This window comes from Opisthocomus hoazin, chromosome 39 (assembly GCF_030867145.1).
Source record: "Opisthocomus hoazin isolate bOpiHoa1 chromosome 39, bOpiHoa1.hap1, whole genome shotgun sequence".
Taxonomy (NCBI): domain Eukaryota; kingdom Metazoa; phylum Chordata; class Aves; order Opisthocomiformes; family Opisthocomidae; genus Opisthocomus; species Opisthocomus hoazin.
Window position 1 is genome coordinate 473482 of NC_134452.1, and position 19744 is coordinate 493225.

The window sequence follows — 19744 nt, forward strand, 5'->3', positions numbered from 1 at the left end:
ATGGCAAAAAGAGAGTCACCCTCCTACTGAGTTTCCCAGGAAGCGAGTCCTCAGCCACCTCTTCCCATTCCGTCCCAGTTGCCCCCAGTCACCCGGCCCCAGCCAGCTCGGGCAGAGCCCAGATGTCCCCCCCAGATCCCCAAATGCACCCCCCCACCCCCCAGGCCCCCCCCGCGCCCCCCCCGCCCCGTTTACCCGCACACTCGTGGGAGCCCCGCGCTCGGACAGGCCGGGGGGGATGGGGTGAGCGGGAACACGCCAGGCCGCTCCCGCCAGGCCGCGTCCCCGCTGAGGGGCTGGGGCGGGGGGGGGGCCGCGCATGCGCATCGCGACCGCGCATCGCGTTACCTGCGCCGCAGATTCGCGTTACCCGGGGTGTGGAGAAGGGCGGCACACGGGGACACCGCGCTCCTGTTTGGGATGTCACGGTCCTCCCCCATCCCCCGTGTTCCTTTCCTCCTCCGCTCTCGGTTTTTCAGTCCCCCTCTCCCCCCTTCGGCGTGGCGAAAGTGCGGCGGCCCCGAGCGCTTCCTCTTCGGAACGCTCTGTCGCCGCAGAGTCGCCACCGCCGCTCGCCCCGCTCCTCTGCCTTCTCCCCTGCTTTCGCTCTTTTTTTTATTGCTTTTATTCTGTGGGGGTTTTTTTTATTCCCCGCGTCGCTCCTCCCCGTCCTTCCCCGGCTGCCGTTCCGCCCGCGACCGTGGCGAATCTGCGGCGGCCCGGCCGTTGGCGGGCGGAGGCTCCGCTCCCCTGCGCGGCCTTTGCGCGCTCCCCCCGCCCCGGTCCGGCCTCTCCGCGCCGGGCGCTGCCCCCGGGGAGGCGGTGAGGAGGGAGAGCTCCGCCATGGAGGCCCCGGGGCTGGGCCGCGACCCCCCCGAGCCCGGCAGCGAGGCCTCGCCGCCCGCCGAGGCCTCCCCGGCCGGGGCTGCCGGGGGCAGCGAGGACGCGCGGCTGCGGCCCGGCGCCAAGCGAGTGACGTTCCCCTGCGACGAGGACATCGTCTCGGGGTCGGAGGAGCTCAAGGACCCCTGGAGACACGGTAACGGGGGTGTGTGTTGGGGGTGGACACCGGGTTTGGCTCCCGGAGGTGGGGAGCTGCGGCCAGAGCAGAGACCGCACCACGGCTCCCCGGCCTGGGGGAGAGATCCCCGGCCCCGGGGAGAGACTCCCGACCTGGGGGAGAGGCCTCTTGGCCCCGGGGAGAGACCCCCGGCCTGGGGGAGAGACCGCTCAGCCCTGGATGCAGACCCCCGACCTGGGGGAGAGGCCCCCCGGCCCTGGATAGAGACCCCCAGTCTGGGAGAGAGGCCTCTCAGGCCAGGACGGAGACCCCTAGTCTGGAGGAGAGGTCCCTCAGGGCAGAGACCCCCAGCTTGGAGGAGAGGCCTCTTGGCCCAGAGCAGAGACCCCCGGCCTGGGGGAGAGGCCCCTCGGCTTGGAGCAGAGACCCTTGGCCTGGGGAAGAGGTCCCACAGCCCCTAACAGAGACCACCAGCCTGGGGCAGAGACCCCTGGTCTGGGGGAGAGGCCCCTTGGCCCATGGCTGAGACCCGTGGCCCTGGACGGAGACCCCCGGCCCCAGATGGAGATCCCCCTCGGCCTGGGGCAGAGACCCCCAGCCTGGGGGGAGAGACCGCTCAGCCCTGGGCAGAGGCTCTTGGTCTGGGGGAGATGCCCCTCGGCCTGGGACAGAGACCCCCATCCTGGGGGCGAGGCTCCCCAGCCTGGGGCAGAGACCCCCGTTCGCAGCCGAAGCTGCCCTGGGCTGGGGTACCCAACCGCAGCCTTTGGGAATCCCAACTTCAACGCTGAAACTGTGGGCCTGGCGAAACCATGGAGGTGAATCGGTGCTGCTGGTGGGAGCGGCGGTGATGGTTGGGCTCAGCCGGTGCGGTGGGAGAGCCCTGGCTGCCCGCTGCCGTCGAGGAGGGCGATGGTCCCACGGCAGCAGCGTGGAGAAACCAGTGGCTCTTCCCCAAAGCTTCCCCTGCCCAGGGGAGGAGGAAGGAGAGGACCCGGAGCGCCGTCCCTCCGAGGTTCCGGAGGTTTTGGTAACGTCTCTGGATGCTGACGCCCACCCCAGCCCCTCCGGCAGTGCGGGGAGCTCAATGTGGGGAGCGGGGGAGTGTGGCGTTCCCGGGAAACGTCCCCAGCGAGGAGCACGGCCTGAACGTGAGCTCCAGCAATCTCTGGTCCCCGTTCTCCCGGTGTCCGTGGACCCGCTGGCGGTGGGTGCCGAACCCGTCAGGCTTTGCCCCGGGATGCAGCCAGCCCTCCCGATAATCCCATAACGTGGCTGCCTGCGCATTTCAGGAGGTTCTTTGTACCGTGCCGAAACAGGGGAACCAGCCAGAGATGCGGCGAAGGACGTTGCGCTGCGGTCCGAGCACCGAAAGCATCGGTCACCGGCAGCCACACCTCCTTTTTTGGGCCTTTCTTTTTTTCCTTTTCCTGAGTCACAAGCCAGAAATTTGGTTTCTCCCGAGTCTTTCCCGGGCGCACGCCTCCTTGGGTGACGAGATGCGTTCCATTTCCACTGCGCAGACCCCAGCCGTGGCCTAAGAAGCGCTGGGTCTCGTTCCGGAGCGCGGGTTGGTTCTGGTTTTGTTGCTCGGCGTCAGCTGGCTTATCCCGCGGCGGGGACCGGCAGCCAGACGCCTCCGTGAAATACCTCCGGCGGTGGGGGAGAGCGGCTCGCGGGCGCCTTTTTGTTTGCGTTTGTCCTGGTTTTGGTAATTTACCTGCAATCAGATGATTTTTGCGCCGCTCTGATCCTGCTCCGGCTGATGACGCACCGTTCGCCTGGCGGAGCCAACCCCGGGGGTTTGTCCCCCGAGCCCTTCTCCGCTGCTCCGCAAAGCGGACGTCGCTCGGTGCTCCCAAACGAGCCGCGCTCTTCCCACGCGCCCTGATCCCGGAGGGAGCCCGGGAGGGGCGAATTCCTCCGCTGAGCTCGCCTTTCCCAAAGCTGCGGGCGCGCTGGCTCGGAGCCGGAGGCTTTCCCCGAAGCCTGGTGTTGGGGACCTTTCCTTAAAGCTGTTGAACTTCAGGCTTGGTCCCCGAAAGCGAATTTCCTCTCTGTCGTTAGCGAGGAATCCCGTGTGCTGCCGGTCGTCGCGGCTCTGGAAGCCGTCACCTGGGCCCTGTCTTTCCCTCGGCTTCGGGAGCGCGCTGCCCGTGGCGCCGCTTTTGTTCATCCTCTCACGTGTGGGTAAGAACTGTTTTTATTCAGGGTTTTGTTTATCTCTCGTTCATCATTCGGCAGCTGAAATTGCTCCGGCGGACGCGCCTCTGCTCGTTGAACTTCCTTCTGGCTACTTGAATCCGAGGTCTCCTCCCCAGCCGGTACCGGCAGGGCTGGTTTTGCCGGGTGGCACGCGGCACGGGACTTGGTGCCAAGCGGCACGGGGCCTGCCTCGCCGGTGCGCTTGCCAGGCCTTGGAGGAAGAGGAGGGTGAGGAAGGTGTGTGGTTGGCTGCAAAGCTTCCCTCTCTGGGGAGACGTGTTCCGAGCAGCGTGGGCGTTTTTTAGCGGGTGGTGGGTCCGTCCGCTCCCGGTTCCTCAGCCCCCACGGCAGACGCTCGGTTGAATTTTTAAACCAGTGATACCCGAACATCAGCAATTCCCTCGCCTCTCGCAGAAACCCCCTGCCTGGACCCCAGGAGGCGGTCGGGGGCTTGAGAGCACCACGTTTCTCACCAAATCGAGCACCGTTTCTTTAATATTTCTCTTTTTTCGCTTTCTTTCCCCTCCCCCCTGGCAACTGCTGCGCCTTTAAAGCATCCTGACGCGACGGAGCTACCGCAGCTCCCAGACAAGCGGCCTCTCTGCAGGCCCGTGTCGGGTTCCACTCGTCAGCCCTCCTTTCCCTGAAACCTCGCCGGTGAGCATGAATTATTTCTGCCTTCAATTCTTTCTTGCCAGGCTGTTGTACCGGCCTCTCTGCCGCCTCACCCGGCTCGACGTCCAGGTTAAATGACAGCGCTTTCCGCTCTGGCCTTCCTCTTCGCTCCTCCCGTTGGGCGCCCGCGTGGCCAGTGCGTTCTGCCGACGGAGGTGCTGCGCCGGGTTTAACCCAGAAGAACCCGAAAGCTCATCCTGTTTTTTCCCAGCTTGTTTTCCGCCAAACCCTGTCCTGATTTAAGCCTGCACAGGTCCGAGGAGTTGGCCAGGATGGAAATACCCGGCGGTGAGGAGGTTCGGGGCCAGAGCGCAAGACGAGGCGGGAAAAGTGCCCCTGGATTTCTTCTCCCCCCTCCTACGGCTTTGCCAGCCGCTTTGTTAGAAAGCTCTGGACCTCAGCGCGTGGGGAGAGGAGCCAAAGGCTTCCCTGGCCATCAGGACGCGTCTTCTGCCATCTCTGATGGAAAGCACGGGAGGGGAAAGACGTCTTCACCTCATTCCCCCGCTGCAGCCGGGAAACCGCAGACGGGTCGCAAAGGAGCGAGTGTGGAAACACAGGGGGGAAAAAAAAACCTGGAGGCGGCGTGTTTGGTGTGGCCTGGCGTTGGCGTGGGGGGGACCCTGGTACTGCCTTCCTCTCCCTGCACTGGGTGCCACCGGACCGAGAGTGACGGAGCCACTCGATGGCCAGAAAACTCCTGTCTTGGGGTGGGGGTTTTTTACACTTCCCAGGAGAAGAAAATAATTTTCTTCCAGCTTTGTGGGAAGACGGGAAGCGAAGCCTCGCGCGGGAGAAGCGGCAGCAGTCTGCTCCCGAGCAGCGGCAAAGAGTTGGAGATCTGATTTGGTGACCTTGGGCGTGGCGGTAAATCGTTCGGTCGCATGGAAGTCACTGCCTTTTGCTTGCCGGATTTTGGGACGTACCGCTTGAGCAGCGCCGGGATAGGGACATCCCCGCTGCTGACGTCGGCTCTCGCCTCCTGTTCCTTAGGCTCTGCCTCCCGGGACATGGACTGGAAGCGAGCGCAGGGAGCAAAACGAAGCAAAGCGCGGCGTGAGCCTGTGAAAAATCAGCTTTTCTTCTCGGTGGCACAGCAGCTTAGCAGACGAGGTGGCTGCGGCCGGCAGCTGATGCCACCTTGTTAATAAATAATGACCTGTTTGCTCTGGGCTGCGTTGGCCGGGGTTGGCTGCGGACAGAGGAGCGGGCGAAGCAAAACCGCGGGCAGAGCGGTTTGGGGGCACGGAAACGCTGGGCTTTGAGAGGATTTACGCGCCAGTCCCTCCTCGGTGCTTCCTCGCTGGCAGCGGGGCCTCTGCGTCATCCCGATATCCCAGGGGATTAAGGGCCTTTCAGGAAGGGTAAATCCCCGGGGATTTGGGGAGCCTTTTGGGGGGATTTGGATCTGTTGCTGCCTGAGTTGTGGCACCCCCAGGGGCTCCTCGCAGAGAGCCATAGCGAAAAAGCCCCGCAGAGCTTGTAGTTAAGGGCAAAACCCCCCAAAACGGCGCTTTTGGTGACTGGGAAGAGGAGAGCGGCACGGGGCTGTTGTTGTCTTTTGCAGAAAGAAGTGTTATCTGCAATGTTAAACTTTATCCATGACCCTTTCTGGGTTTTTTTTTCTGAATTTTGCAGGCTCGCTGCCGGTGCCTTGCTGGCTGAGCGGCTGCGGTTTGTGTTTTCCAGTGCCCGTGCCGTTGCTGGAGCAGCGCCCGGTGCAGCCGGTGGCTGCTCTGCCAGGAGCCGTGGGCGAAAATTAGCAGAAAATTATCCGGTGGAACACATCGAGTTACACAGGAGGTTGGGAAATAACCCTGGTTGTCACTCCTCGGCTCTTAATCCGCCGAGCAACAATGAAGAGATCAATTAATAAGGTAGTTAACTCTGTTTGGGCGTATTAGCGCAGGGCTTTAAAATGTCAGAGGGGTCAGGACGCGAGCGGGGTCCAAGCCGGGCGTTGTTTGGGCCGTAAATCTTAGTTCTTCGTTAGGGAAACGCATGGAAGTCTTGTGCAGCTGCAGGGAGAACCTGGAGCACCGTGCGACGAGCTCTGGGTGCCGTCTCGTTTGGTCCTCGAATGTGATTATTGCAGGGGCAGGCTTTGAGGAAGGGGAGGATCCGGGACGCCGTCGGGGATGCTCCGGATGGAAACCTGCACGGTCTCCAGCCTGGTCTTGCTAACAGCAGATGTTTGAAACCGCGGGTGATTCCAGGCGAGCAGAGCACGGCCCCGTCGCCTGCCCAGCCGGCTGCAAATCTGCATTTGATCCAGACCCGTCTGCGGAACAGCTCTGCTTTATTTTGCGGACGGCGTTGGCAGTGTCGAGCCCTTCCGCCGGCTCCCGTGCCACAGGATCGGCTTCAGCCCTCGTCTGCCGCGCTGCTCTGCCAAAACAAAGACTTTTCCCAGAAATTTCGGGGGTTTTTTGAAGGCGGGTGTTGCAGTTGCTGCAAATATTTGCTGGGGAGCCGCAAGGCGGAGCTCAACAGGAAATATCAATATTGACTGGCAGGCTTTGTTACGGCCAACGGGCAGCAGAGCGGCGCTTTGCGAAGGTGGAGAAGAGAACGGAGCAGGGATGGGATGCTCTAAAAACCGGCCGGAAGATCCTTGTTGACTAAACCCCCTGATACCTAGCGAGGAATTGCCCTCAGAGGGTCTCAGCGCCGATCGTAAGGATGCGTCATTTGGGCCAAGCGAGGAATGTTTTTCGCGGCTCTGAGTTTCAGCAGAGCGAGGTGGCCTCGGAGCGAAGCCTGAGCCTCTCAAGAAGAAGAATCGCCGCGCGGCGTTGGCGTTCAACCTCCTTAAAGGCTTCACGAGAGCAAAACCAAGATCAAATCCTAACTGCTCCTACCAGCTCTGGGGAAGGAGGAGCAGGTTAGAGGTTCCCACCGGCGATCTGGATCCGCTGGTGAGCGTTTCACCGCGTGGAGGGAATCATCCCGGGATGTTCTTCGGGAGCGGGCAGTCGCCCCAGTCCTCACGGACCGCCGTGCCAAGCGTGGGTCTCGGTGCGTGGGCCAGCTAGCTTCTCGGTGCAGGTCTCTGTGTGAAGAAGGAGGTTGGAAGCGGCTGGAGAGGACCACGAGACCTGATACTGCTTCCTGCTGGGCTTCCAGCGAGGCTTGGCGAGCGCCACGAGCTGGGACCGGAGATGTTCCAGGACGTGCGCAGAGGGAAGCAGCAGCAAATCCCTGTCCTCCAGCAGTGAGGGCTGTGAAGATTCAGGGCTTCCACCTTGGAATCTGGGGAGAAATCCTTCAGCTGGGACGTTTTGGAGCGGGCTCCGCAGACGCTGGGTTCACCCTGGCGCTCCCGGGATGCTCGTCCACGTGAGGACGGTGGCGATGCTCTTTTCCTCTCCTCTCTTTCCCAAAATCCCGTTGGGTCTTTTCTGAGGAAAGCGTTCACACGGCAGATGGGATCAGAAATGTCGCAGAGCGCTGCTAATCCCCTCGCTAACCTGAATGTTTCTCTTCTTAGATGCGGGGCTCGCCCGGCCTCGGTGGATTTTCTTCCCCGGCACCTTCTGCAGCTCCTGGGGAACCGTCGAGCTGGCACGTCCCCGCGTCGCTTCAGAGGAGCAAATGCTCTCTGTTACCTGGGGCTTTTGGGGCGTGAAGCCGTTCTTAGGTCTTCCCTAGTTAAGCGCTGGCTTGGGCTGTGTTTAAAGCTGGGCTGCTTTGCTCGGCGGGCCGTGAATTGTCCCTGCGAACCTCACCGTGGTGGCCTGGGAAGGCTCTCGGGGCTAAAGGCTGCTGAAAAGGCGTTTTTGGCTGGTGCGGCCAAGCCGGAGCGCGGCGTTGCCTGTGCCACGTGTCGCTCTGACCACATCCCGCTGGCAGAGATGCCTGACAGGTTGGGTGCAGACAGGGAGAAGATTAAAATAGTCTTATCTCTTTTAATTTTCCGAGCTGGCAGAGTGTTTAGGGTCCAATCGAGCCTTTTGGATGTCGTAATCCTCAGGGACAGGAGGCTGGGGGTTGCTTTGTGCTCGGCCAGACGAGGTTCCCGGGGAATCTGGTTTCTCCAGGTCGTCGTTTGACCAGGGACGGCTTTCGTGTTTGTTCGGGCCGATGGCCGAACCGAAATCACGCCGAAAGCGGAGGTGGGCATGGCCTCACGTGGCTAATGATCCCCATGGCAGCTCCCGCCGCCCGTGTCGGCTTCCCCGGCATGCGGAGCGGCGGCATTACCCATGATTCAGGGAAGGCAGAAGCGGTGAGTAAATGCCGCTTGGCTGCGCGGAGCCGAGCTTGGCGGCGGTGACGGCAGCCAGACGCCCCTCCCGCAGCTTCCCGGCGAGGAGCTGAGCTCCGGGGATGCGTTCGCCGGAGGATGAGGGCTCTGAGGGCTTTTAGCCGATGTCTCACTGCCTCGGGCCGAGCCCCGAGTCCTCACTGCGCTGCTCCGGCCGTCTCCGGAAGCCGATGAGGGAAGATGTGGGGTTGTACGTGGGGGTGGACGCACCCTGTCCAGCTCCATGCCCGCGCCGCGATCGAGTGAAAAACCAAAGCTGAGTGAAACTAAAAGCAAGAGGAACGCATTAGCGCCGTTTATTAATCACTGCAGCCGATTGCTGAGGGGGAATTGGGGTTTTTTTGTCCTGTGATTCCTTCTAAAATCTTCTCTGCTTCTGAAAGAGCATCTCTCGTGCCAGAACGTGGCGGGAAGAGCCGGGTGCGCTGCTCTGGCCGCTTTTCTGCCCGAGCGAGACGGGGCTGGCTCCCGTCGACGTGTTTGAGCAAGCCCGGCTCAGGTTTTGCTTCGTTCCGTTGCGTCTGAACAGCCTTCATCCCTGTCATCTGCTGGCAGGCTCCTCTGCCGGGCGTAAATCCCAGCGGATGGCAGCGTCTGGTGGGCGAAGGCGGCTGTGTCGGTTCCGAACCGTAACCTCCGTTCTTAACCCTCTGCCTTTTCAGCCCAGAATGTGACTGTCGAGGAAATCGTGACCGCCTACAAGCAGGCCTGCCAGAAGCTGAACTGCAAGCAGATACCCAAACTCCTGAGGCAGATACAGGTACAGCGCGTGCTGGCTCCCGCTTCAAACGTGGCAGTGAGAAGTTACATTCAAAAGTTAAAATCAAATTAAAAAGTCGAAAATTAAATGGAAAAAAAAAATGACAACTCCTGTTTTAATAGCCCGAGCAGGTTTCTGGACAGGTGAAACTTGCTGCAGAGAGCAAAGGTGAAGGAGCTTGGTCGCAAAACACTCTGTGTCACTCAGGGTGCGACCGTTTTGAGACGAAGGCGCCGGGTTTCCCTGGGGAAGCGGCATCCGTCTCCTCGGGGTGCCCTGCCGGAGGCGGGCTCTGGCGTCCCCACTGTCCCCTCCTGGCACGCCTTCGAGACTCGCAGGGGCTGGTTGGCGAGGCGGTTTGTGCCTCGGGGTCTGTTTGACGCGGAAATCGGCGCGTGCGGTCAGGGGAGGGAAGCCCGCGGCAAGACCGCGACGACGCTGTGGTTTCCCTGCTCACGCAGGGTGAAGAAAAGTCCCGCTGACATCCTGCGGCCTGCGAGTGGCACACCGGAGCTCGGTGTTTAGAGCTGTTCCCTTGGCCTGGGAGGGAAGAGTTTCGCTTTCTCACCCGCTGGGCAGCTCCGGTGCCTCCGTGCACAGAGACAGACCCTCATCTTTGCCAGCCCCCCTTCCTCGCAGAGCCCCGAGGCCTCGTCCCGGGGAGGGTCACCAGCTCTCCCCGCGACTTGCGCGGGGACCCAGCCTGCGAAGCGCGGTCTCGGCTTTGGAGCGAAGCCTGGGCTGAGAGTTCCCTCATCCTCTCGTCGTTTTGGGGAGGATTTGCTCGATTTGCCGCGTTACCTCGTTATCCCAGCGCATGAATTCGCCTCCCCTTCCCCCCCGCCTGCCTCCTCCTCCTCCCGAGTGTGAAATGCCGCTTTTTCTTTTGCAGGAATTTAAAGACCTGGCTCCCAGGATAGACTGCTTAGATCTGAAAGGTAAGCCCCTCTGCCGTCACCGGAGGATTTTCTCTCTCCTCTGGGCGGTCGTGGTGTTTCGTTCCGTGGCTCCGGCTCTCGCTGGAGCCGTGGTCCCAGCTAGGGCTCTTGCAGGCCGCAGCAGGAGAGCGCCTGAATCCCAGCGAGAGCAGGAGAAGTCAACACCAGAGGTGTTTCTGTGCCAGGAGTTCTCGACAGCCTGGCCGAGGAGCAGCAGAACGGCAGCAGCAGAGCTTCAGCGGCCCCTCGTCCCCCCCCGCCCCCCGAAACAGCTCGTTGGGGCTGAGCCGGAGCAGGTTTGCTGGAACACTTTTCCGAGCGATGTCTGGAAACTCCTCGCACACTGGGAATACTGGGAAGGTGTTCCGGTTCGTTCCGTTTCCTGCAAACGTCTTCGTGAGTGGTGGTTTTTGCGGGGCATCTGCGGCGCTGCAGGAAGGAGAGGAAGAAGGTCGCCCTCATTTCCCCAGGCAGATATTTTGCCGGGGTTTCTGCCCACAGCGGGTCGCCGCCTCTTTTCTGGTCTCCTTCCCTTCCAAAAGAGCTGCTTCTCCCGCGCCGCGCTCGGGGCTGCTGCCCAGAGCCAGCCTGGGAGGCCAGCAGCAAGAGCAGCCGCGTAGCGGGGGTAGGAGACGGAGTGGTGGGCGCTGGCCGGAGCGTTCTTCCTCTGTGGAGCGCTGGTGTTGGTGTTGTTCCTCTCGGCCCTTGGTCGTCCTGGTCCTGCTGAGGTCCTGCCCGGGCTGTTCCGGTTTCCCACCGAACTCGGCGGGTGCTGGAGTGGATGGAATTTTTCTGTGGCAAACTGCGGCTTGGCTCCAGGGACAGAAGCCACCTGCGGGGACGGCAGCCTTGGGGTTTAATCCGTAGCACGTGGTGCCCGTTGTCGCTGACTCAGCGTTGCAGGGGGAATCCCGAAGGCTGGGAACCCCTTGGGAGCTGCCGTAACAAACCCCAGAAACTGCCGGAGCCGCTGTGCCTGGAGGAGGAGAGCCGTGCTGCCGGAGGAGTAACAACACGACCCTGCCCAAACAACCCCCCCAGAATAAATCTTTCACAGCCCCCATTGCCGCCGTTCGGACTCGGCTCTGCCGGGCTGGATCTTTGTTCTTGGCTGCTCACAAACCCCGCAGCCGCCGGCTGGCTGGGCAGCCAGACCGCGCGTCCCCCTTCCCCTGCAAGTGGGGGTTTCTCAGCAGACCCCAAGCGACGCAGACGCCCGGCTGCTGGTTGCTTGACGCCACTGCACACGCTAGAACGCCGGCACAGCCCAGGCTCAGGCTCTGGCGAAGGGTTTGCAGTCCCGCTCCACAGCACGTGCTTTGCCGGACCGTTTCCCACCCGGCGTGCCGCCGTTTCTCCCTGCGCTGGGTCCCCTCGCGATGGTTGTTACAACGGAAACAAAGCTCTGGGTTTATTTGAAGCGGCGTTCCACCTTTTTCACGGGGACTGGTGTCGGCCGTGGCCTCCTCCCGCTTTCGAGAGGTGGGAGGGAGCTGAGGAGGGCGCGCAGCTCGCCCTGGTCTTGTTGAGTGGGTTCCCGGCTCCGCAGGGTGAGATCAGCCCGTGGCTCGGCTCCGGCGTGGGAAGGGTGATCTGTTTGGGAAGCACGGGCTGGTTCCCCATCGCCGGCAAGGCCGCACCAGCCGGGGAGGTGGCGGTGGGGCTGCCGGAGACCCCAGCGGGCGACCGTTTGCCGCCGCGTTTTCGGCTGCCGATGTTTCGGAGGGGACGGTGCGGCCGAGCTGGCGGCCGTTGCCTCGTTCTTCGTACGGGGGCTGAGATCTGCTGGCGTCGGGAGGAAAGGCGGAGCTTCCACCCTCCCGGTTCCAGGTCCTCCCCTCTCCAAATTCGCTTTGCCCCACAGAATCACCCCCCAGCAATCCATGTGGTGTCCGAAACCCCCGTTTTTTCCACCAAAATTGGCTTGTGCAGCGGTGCGGGAGGAGCTGCAGCGCCGTGAGCTGGCGGGGATGAGCTGTCGTGGCTGGCCAGCACCTCGGGCCTCGGAGACTTGGCTGCTGCACAGGGCTGGTCCAGGGAAATACGCAAATAAAGGAGTAAATAAACAGCCCCAGGTCTTGGGAAACGAGGCGGCTTCTGCCAGCACTTCCTGAGATGGAAAAGTGAGGAACTGAACAGGTCAGAGGCGGCAGATCAGCGCGTGTATTTACAGTGTGTGAGCAGGGATTGAATTTTGAGGCCGCGGCGCTTTTATGTAGCGAAAGGAGTCCTCAGACGGCACTTGGTTCGTCAGCGGGGATGCTCGTGGCGTAATTCCCGATGGACGGGAGCTGCCGAGGGGCCGGCTCGCTGGGAAGACGGCTGCCTGCCCAGGGGGGAGGCTGAAATCCCGGCTTTCGGCAAGGTTTAGGCGGAGAAAGTGCTGCTGCTGCGGCGGCTGATGTGCGTCGGGTGAGCGACCGGGCTGGTTGGTAGGTGGATTTGCAGAATCCTCCGAGCTTGCTGCGGGCAGCCGGGTGAGAGACATCCTTCCCAAAGTCTCCTGGCAGATCCCGAGCTCGGCTTGTGGGGCTGCTTGCGAGCCCTGGTGCGGGTTTTGGGGCTCCCCGTGCCGGCCAGTCCCCGCCTGTTAACAAGAAATCCTGCTCCGAGGTGCTGCTTCCCGCTGCCGGGCCAGGCGCGTGGGGCTAACTCAGGGCGGGTGCCCAGTGCTGGGTCTGAATTTGCATTCGGGCCGGGGGTCTGCAGGGTGGGCTGCCTCTGGACGGGGGAGAAAACCGCTTCCCGCGTGTCCTCTGTCCTGCGGCGTGGGGCTCTCGAGGTCCCGGCCGGCCGCGCCACGTGCTGCAGCGCCCAAATTGACTTTATTCTGCTCTTTCCCCAGGGGAGAAGCTGGATTACAAAGCCTGCGAGGCGCTGGAAGAAATTTTCAAGCGGGTCCAGTTCAAAACTGTTGATCTGGAGCAGACGAGCTTGGATGAAGATGTAAGTGGCCGTGAGCTCTCCCGGCTTCTCGTTCCTGTTCCACAGCAGACGCGAAGCTCAGGGCGTCTGTGCTCAGTCCTTCGCTCCTCCTGGGCACTGCCTTCTTTTCTGGGGGCTGTGCTGTGTCACTGGGCCCCCTCCCTTCGTCCCCACGCTCTTACGTAGCTCTGGCGCAGCGTTTGCTGCTCTGAAAGGAGGAGGTTGGCCGCTGGCTCTGAAGCCCGGGTGGCCGCAGAGCTCGAAGGCATTTTGAAACCGGCGTGTTGAACTGCCACGTCCCGCTTGTGACGACGCAACGTACCACGCCAAGAGCCAATCGATACACAATAATTGACTTCATCCCACCTCACCAAACGATTTTCAAACGTTTAAAAACTGGCACGTGAAAACCCTCTTTGGGAGGAGGAGCCAAGCGAGACCTTTACCTGACGGAGGGGGTCGATGGGCCCGAACCTCTCTCCCCCCCCCGAGGAGGGACGCCTTTTTGGTAAGCGTCGCGCCGCTGACTTTGCCGGACGTATCCCCGGGAACGTGCCGTGAACAAGAGCGCTGAACCGTTACCTTGAACTCAACTTTTGTAGACGGTGCGTTGATCGGTGGCGACCCCGGATCTGTGATTCCTGGCGCTCGAATAAATTATTTATTGTTTCAACTGTTCCAGTGAAAGTCCTTGGCGGGGCTCTGGCGGGCGAGTTGCATCTGATGAGTAGCTCCACACTTAACCCTTCGGACATCAACCGCTGACCAAGTCTGGGACCAGGAGTAGATCCAGCCACACCCGGACTCTTCTCTGCGGAGAGGGGGGTCTGCTCTGAACCTCGTGACTCAACGGGACGGCTTTCCTTTCACCGCTTGTCAGGCTCCCTGACCCCTTCTAACGCGACAGGTACCCAGGTGAGGAAGCTACATGGAGGAACGGAGTCGGTACCCGGGTGATGGAGCTGTCGCCAGTGGCGCCGGGTGCTGTTTCTGGGGTCGCTGCTGTAGAACTAGGGTGGAACCCGAGTGATGGGAGCTCTCGCTGTGGCACTGGGGCTGTTACGGGGGTTGTTGCCATGGCAATGGACGTGGTAGCCAGGTGATGAACACATTGCCATGCTGCTGGGGGCTGTTTCTGGGGTCATTGGCATGGTAACAGGGTTGGCATCCACGTGACGGACCCATAGCCATGGAACTGGGGCTTTTTCTGGGGTCATTGGCACAGTAACAGGGTTGGCATCCACGTGACAGACCCGTTGCCATGGCACTGGGGGCTGTTTCTGGGGTCATTGGCATGGTAACAGGGTTGGCATCCACGTGACAGACCCGTTGCCATGGCACTGGGGCTGTTTGTGGGGTTGTTGGCATGGTAACGGTTGGCATCCACGTGACAGACCCGTTGCCATGGCACTGGGGCTGTTTCTGGGGTCGTTGGCATGGTAACAGGGTTGGCATCCACGTGACAGACCCGTTGCCATGGCACTGGGGACTCCGGGGGCTGTTGCAGAGTGGTTGCCATGGCGACGGAGTTGGTACCCATGAGACTGAGCCATTGCCATGGCAGTGGGAGCTGTTTCCAGGGTCACTGCCATGGCAGCAGAGTCAGGGCCTGGGGGATGGAGCCATCGCCATGACACTGGGGCTGTTTCTGGGGTGATTTTCATGGCAATGGAGGTGGCACCCGGAGACACCCCCCCCCACCTCCCTGCTCTCGTCCCCTCAGCCACCCATGGCCTCCATCCTGCCATGGCTGCCATCAGCCAGCCCCGTACGGCCCCGGGTCCCATCTCCAGAGCCCTCAACCCTCTGTGTCCCCCAGCTCCCCCCCTTCCAGGTCTCCAACCCCACGAACGCCTCTCCCTGCCCCAGGCCAAGCTGCTCGTGCCCAACGACGCGGCAGGTCCTGCCCCCCCGCCCCCGCCCCAGTCTGTCCCTGGTTAATTAAACTGATTTCGACGTTCAGTTGCCCCCCCCCCCCCTTTCCGTGCTCTCCCTGCCCCTGCTCCCCGCCGCAGGCATGAATGGAGCGGGGCGCTGCAAGTTATCAATGGAAAGGGGCGTGGCCACGCGGTGACTGCAAAGGTTGGGGGCGTGGTCTCCCCGGCGCTGGGATCGAACTCGCGGCTCCTCCCCGCGAATGAGAGGATGCAACTCCCAGCCTCGGGAGGAATGACTGACAGCCGCGGCAACCAATGGCTTGGCGGAGGCGGGAGGCCGGCTCCTCCTGCCAGCCAATAGGAGCGGGAGGCTAGAGGGCCGCAGCGGGGCCGCCAAGAGGCCAACGGCCGCCCGTGGGGAGGCGGGGCGCGTGGCGACAGGCGGCGGCTGTAGCCAATGAGACGGCGCGGCGAGGCGCATCCGGCCAATGGGACGGGGGCAGGGCAGCCGGGGGCGGGGCTGCTGCTGAGGCGGCGGCGGAGCGCGGTGAGCGGTGAGTGACCGGGGCCGGCGGTCCCCTCGAATCCCCCGGAAGCCCTGCCCCCCCAAGCAGCCCCCCCCCCCATAGCCCTGGGCCCCCCCCAAGCCCTGGGCTGACCCCAGCAGACCCCCAAAGCCCTGCCCCGCCCCCCGAAGCCCCCCCAACGCCCTGGGCTCCCCCTGCTCCCCCCAAAGCGCTGGGCCCCCCCAAGCAGCGCCCCCAGGAGCCTTGGGAACCCCCTGCTCCCCTCAGCAACCCCCTCCAAGCCCTGGTTCCCCCCCAGCAGCCCCCCCAAAGCCCTGGGCTCACCCCAGTGTCCCCTCAAAGCCCTGGGCTCCCCCCTGCTCGCCCCCATCAGTGTCCCCCCAAAATCTGCTCCCCCCAACAATTCCACTCCCCCCATGCACCCCCCACCCCAAAATCCACCCTAACCCCCCCCTCCCTGACCTGCCTGGACCTGGCTCCCCCTTTCCCAGGGCTGTACCCCCCCCCCCCATCTCTGGGTGCCTCTCTGGCTCCCCAGGGTGCCCCCCATCCCCGCAGCTCCCCCCCACCCCCCACAAAATCCACCCTAACTCCCCCACCCCCCCCACCCACCTGGACCTGGCTCCCCCTTTCCCAGATGGGGCTCCCCCTCTCCCAGGGCTGCACCCCCCCTATCTCTGGGTGCCTCTCCGGCTCCCCAGGGTGCCCCCCATCCCTGAAGCCCCCCACCCGCCCCCCTCAGCAATTCCACTCCCCCCATGCACCCCCCACCCCCAAATCCACCCTAACCCCCTGCTCCCTGACCCGCCTGGACCTGGCTCCCCCTTTCCCAGACGGGGCTCCCCCTTTCCCCCCCGCATCTCTGCAGACACCCAAAGGTGCCCCCCCCAGGCCCCCCCCAGCGCCATGGAGGAGCTGCGGTACCTGCAGGCCGACTGCGCCTTCCGGCACGGGCCACACGCTGTCCGGCTGACCCTCGCCCGCTCGGCGCTGGAGGTGGAGGTGGAGGCCAACCTGACCACCGACCAGTGGAGAGGGCAGTTCGACGCCGCTTGTGAGTGCCTTGACGGGGGGGGGGGGGCGGGCTAAGGGGGCCCCCCCCAAAAGCCGCTGGACCAAAGCCCCCTCCTCCTCACAGTCATCGAGGAGCTGACCCGCAAAACGGGGAATTTCAAGCAGTTTGGGGTTTTCTGCGGCATGCTGGAGTCGGCGCTGACGCAGGTGAGGCCAGCATTGCTCCCTCTCCCCCCCGCTGGTGTTTCAAGGGGGGGGGATCCCAGCACCCCACCCCCCCCCACATTTCCCCTCTGCAGAGCAGCGAGTCCGTCAGCCTGGAGCTCCTCACCTACGCCGACCTGGAGAGCCTGCGCAGCCGGAAAACGGGGGCGATCGCCCGGCCTCCCCCTCCCACCGCTTCCCCCCTCAGCACCAAGCGCTACCTCATCCTCGTCTACTCCGTCGAGTTCGACAGGTGAACGGGGGGGGACACACCGGGGGGGGCTGCGGGGATGGGGGGCACCCTGGGGAGCCAGAGAGGCACCCAGAGATGGGGGGGGGTGCAGCCCTGGGAAAGGGGGAGCCAGGTCCAGGCAGGTCAGGGGGGGATTAGGGTGGATTTTGGGTTGGGGGGGTGAGTGGAATTGCTGGGGGGGGGGCTGCAGGGATGGGGTCACCCTGAGGAGACGGAGAGGCACCCAGAGATGGGGGGTGGGTGCAGCCCTGGGAAAGGGGGAGCCCCGTGTGGGAAAGGGGGAGCCTGGTCCAGGCGGGTGGGGGGGTTAGGGTGGATTTTGGGGGGGTGGGGGGAGTGGAATTGCTGGGAGGAGGGGGCTGCGGGGATGGGGGACACCCTGGGGAGCTGGAGAGGCACCCAGAGATGGGGGGGGGTGCAGCCCTGGGAAAGGGGGAGCCAGGTCCAGGCGGGTCGGGGGGGGGGGGGGTTAGGGTGGATTTTGGGGTGGGGAGGGGAGTGGAATTGCTGGGGGGGGGCTGCAGGGATGGGGGGCACCCTGGGGAGCCGGAGAGGCACCCAGAGGTGGGGGGGGTGCAGCCCTGGGACAGGGGGAGCCAGGTCCAGGTGGGTCGGGGGGGGGGGGGGTTAGGGTGGATTTTGGGTTGGGGGGGGAGTGGAATTGCTGAGGGGGGCAGGGGGGGGCTGCAGGAATGGGGGGCACCCTGGGGAGCCAGAGAGGCACCCAGAGATGGGGGGGGTGCAGCCCTGGGAAAGGGGGAGCCAGGTCCAGGCAGGTCAGGGAGGGGGGGGGTTAGGGTGGATTTTGGGGTGGGGGGTGCATGGGGGGAGTGGAATTGTTTGGGCGGGGGGAGCAGATTTTGGGGGGGACACTGATGGGGGCGAGCAGGGGGGAGCCCAGGGCTTTGAAGGGGACTTCTGGGGGGAGCCCAGGGCTTGGGGGGGGGGGGGGGGGCTGCTTGTGACCGCTGTCCCCCTCCAGGATCCACTACCCGCTGCCGCTGTCCTACGTGGGGAGGCCGGATCCTGCCGCGCTGCTGCGGGAGCTGAGGCAGGAGCTGGTGCGGCTGCGGGCTCGGCGCGGGGACGACGGCCGAGATGCCGAGGTCCGGCGCCTGCGGGACGAGTGAGCGGCGCCGGCGTCACCGGGCGAAGGGTTCGGGGTCAGAGCACCCCCCACCCCCAAATTCCACCCCCTCACACCCCTCTTTTTACTCCCACCAGGCTGGAGGAGCAGCGGGCGGCAGAGACGGCGTTGCGGCACGCGGTGCGGCGTTCCGAGGACGAGCTGCTGCGGGAGAAAGCCCGGCACCGGCGCGAGCACCAGAAGCTGGCCGCCGAGGTGGGTTCGCCTGCAGTCTGGGGGGGCTGCCGGCCGTGTTTTTTGGGGGGGGGGGGTCTGCCATTGGCATAGCCTTTCCCCCCCCCACCTCCTCGCAGCTGTCGGCGGCGAAGGCGTCGCAGCAGAGGCTGCAGCTGCGGGTGAAGAGCCTGACGGCCGAGCTGGCCTCCTGCAAGAGGGGGTGAGGCCAGGCTGGGGGGTGGGGGGGGGGACACTGGGGGGCCCCTGTCCTCGTGGGGTGCCCCCCCCCTCACGGCAACCGGTCCTCTCGGCAGCTGCCAGACCCCCGCCGGCGCGGCCCCTCGCCCGCAGGAGCGACGCTCGGCATCCCGGGAGAGCCGCGGCGGCAGCCAGGGCCGCCCTCCACCGCGGTCGCCGTCACCCGCGGGTGAGGGACGTTTGGGGACACTTCACGGGGTGAGGGGGGGACACACACCCACCCCCAAAGGGGGTTTGCCCCCCCCCCCCCGTGCCCACCCTGCCACCCCCCTCCCTCCCTCCCTGCCAGGCTCTCGCCCGCCTCGTTTCGACCCCACCGCCTTCGTCAGGGCCCGGCAGCGCCGGCAGAAGGAAGCCGAGCTCAAAAAGTAAGTGGGTGACAGCCACCTTGTCACCGTGTCCCCCCCCCGCTTCCCGTGGCACTCGGGGGGGGGGGGCCCCCCCACATCCCCCTGCCACCCCCCCACCGTCTCCCTTGGGTGCAGCCAGCGGCGCGGGGCGACTTTCGGCAGCGCCAGCCCGGCGAGGAGCCACGGGCGCAGCTCGTCGGGTGAGTGGGGAGCAGCGGGGGTGGGTGGGGGGCACCCACTGATTTCTGGGGCTCCCCCCCAACCCCCCCAAACCATTTCTCCCCGCAGCTGAAAGCTTCCGGAGCCGACGCTCGGCGGTGAGCTCCGGCAGCGAAGCCGATGAGCGCTCCGAGTCCCTGATCCCCAGGTAACCACCGGCGTGGGGGCACCCCGACCCCCCCCGGGCACCCCAAACCCCCCCCCACCATGCCTTAACCCCCCCCCCACCCCCCTTCCTCGGGCAGGGGCAGGAGGGTGACCCGCCCCCAGAGACCCCTGAGCACCTCGTCCTGCAACGGCCCCAGTGTGGTGAGTGGCCACCCAGATGCCTGGGATCCCCGCCCCCTTTTTGGGGTCCCCTCCCCTGCACCCCCAAAGCGGGGTGACCACGGTGCTGGCAGGGGGGCTACAACAGAGTCACCCCCCCCCCCCCCCCCCAGGCCCCTCGCCCAGCCGCCAGCCCCAAGCCGCTTGCGAGCAATGCTGCCAGGAAGTGCCCCGGTAAAGGTGAGCCCCCACCCCCATAACACCCCCTCCCCCCGCATTTTCGGGGTGCCCCCCACCCCAATTCAGGCCTTTTTTAACCCATTTTTTTCCCCCCCAGAGAACCGCTCCGAGGAGCCCTCGGCCGAGCTGGCCGAGATCGACGCCCGGCTGCAGGCGCTGCAGGAGTACATGGACAGCCTGGCCACCCGCATGTGACCCACCCGTACCCCCCTGGGGGACCCTCACCCCTCCCTCTGTCCCCACCGGGGGACAGCGCTGGCGGGGTGAGTGTGTGTCCCCCCCCTAAATAAACCCTGGTGTGGCCCCCCACGGAGTGTCCGGCTTCTTGGGGGCATGGGGAGTGGGGGGGGGCTTTGTGTCCCCCCTGTTGCCGTCCCCTTGGCTGCCACCGAGCTCAGAGGCCACCACGACGTGACACCAGCACCCATGTCACCGCTACCA

At 64.4% G+C, this 19744-nt stretch overlaps 3 protein-coding genes across 6 annotated transcripts; all 3 read left to right on the forward strand.

Moving 5' to 3' along the window:
- The first annotated feature begins 385 nt into the window (after positions 1–385).
- On the forward strand, positions 386–13464 carry LOC142365379 (uncharacterized). The gene is made up of 4 exons (XM_075446120.1): positions 386–1039; positions 8831–8928; positions 9821–9866; positions 12712–13464. The coding sequence occupies exons 1-4, from the start codon at positions 421–423 to the stop codon at positions 12975–12977; spliced, it is 1029 nt and encodes a 342-aa protein (XP_075302235.1). The 5' UTR covers positions 386–420; the 3' UTR covers positions 12978–13464.
- Positions 10242–12705, forward strand: LOC142365378 (uncharacterized). The gene is made up of 2 exons (XM_075446119.1): positions 10242–12005; positions 12086–12705. Exon 1 carries the CDS (start codon positions 10648–10650, stop codon positions 11824–11826), a length of 1179 nt encoding a protein of 392 aa, XP_075302234.1. The 5' UTR covers positions 10242–10647; the 3' UTR covers positions 11827–12005; positions 12086–12705.
- Positions 13325–19612, forward strand: CCDC61 (coiled-coil domain containing 61). 4 transcript variants are annotated; one of them, XM_075446114.1, is made up of 16 exons: positions 13325–13396; positions 13474–13706; positions 14807–15222; positions 16064–16249; positions 16334–16416; positions 16509–16666; positions 17649–17792; positions 17891–18008; positions 18107–18189; positions 18284–18396; positions 18517–18595; positions 18713–18777; positions 18866–18944; positions 19042–19105; positions 19237–19303; positions 19401–19612. In XM_075446114.1, the coding sequence occupies exons 3-16, from the start codon at positions 15126–15128 to the stop codon at positions 19496–19498; spliced, it is 1434 nt and encodes a 477-aa protein (XP_075302229.1). In that variant the 5' UTR covers positions 13325–13396; positions 13474–13706; positions 14807–15125; the 3' UTR covers positions 19499–19612. The 4 variants fall into 4 exon arrangements, with proteins under 4 accessions (XP_075302229.1, XP_075302230.1, XP_075302233.1 ...); XM_075446115.1 differs by lacking the exons at positions 13325–13396; positions 18107–18189 and having other exon boundaries at positions 13490–13706; positions 16087–16249; positions 17649–17772; XM_075446118.1 differs by lacking the exons at positions 13325–13396; positions 13474–13706 and having other exon boundaries at positions 15050–15222; positions 16029–16249.
- Positions 19613–19744: the final 132 nt, after the last annotated feature.

Coding starts and splice junctions, on each gene's coding strand:
- LOC142365379 (XM_075446120.1), top strand. CDS start 421: ATGTCACGGTCCTCCCCCATCCCCCGTGTTCCTTTCCTCCTCCGCTCT. Junction 1,040..8,830: donor CAAGGACCCCTGGAGACACG/GTAACGGGGGTG, acceptor CTGCCTTTTCAG/CCCAGAATGTGACTGTCGAG. Junction 8,929..9,820: donor AACTCCTGAGGCAGATACAG/GTACAGCGCGTG, acceptor TTTCTTTTGCAG/GAATTTAAAGACCTGGCTCC.
- CCDC61 (XM_075446114.1), top strand. CDS start 15,126: ATGAGACGGCGCGGCGAGGCGCATCCGGCCAATGGGACGGGGGCAGGG. Junction 18,009..18,106: donor ACCAGAAGCTGGCCGCCGAG/GTGGGTTCGCCT, acceptor ACCTCCTCGCAG/CTGTCGGCGGCGAAGGCGTC. Junction 18,778..18,865: donor CCACGGGCGCAGCTCGTCGG/GTGAGTGGGGAG, acceptor TTCTCCCCGCAG/CTGAAAGCTTCCGGAGCCGA.
- LOC142365378 (XM_075446119.1), top strand. CDS start 10,648: ATGGAATTTTTCTGTGGCAAACTGCGGCTTGGCTCCAGGGACAGAAGC.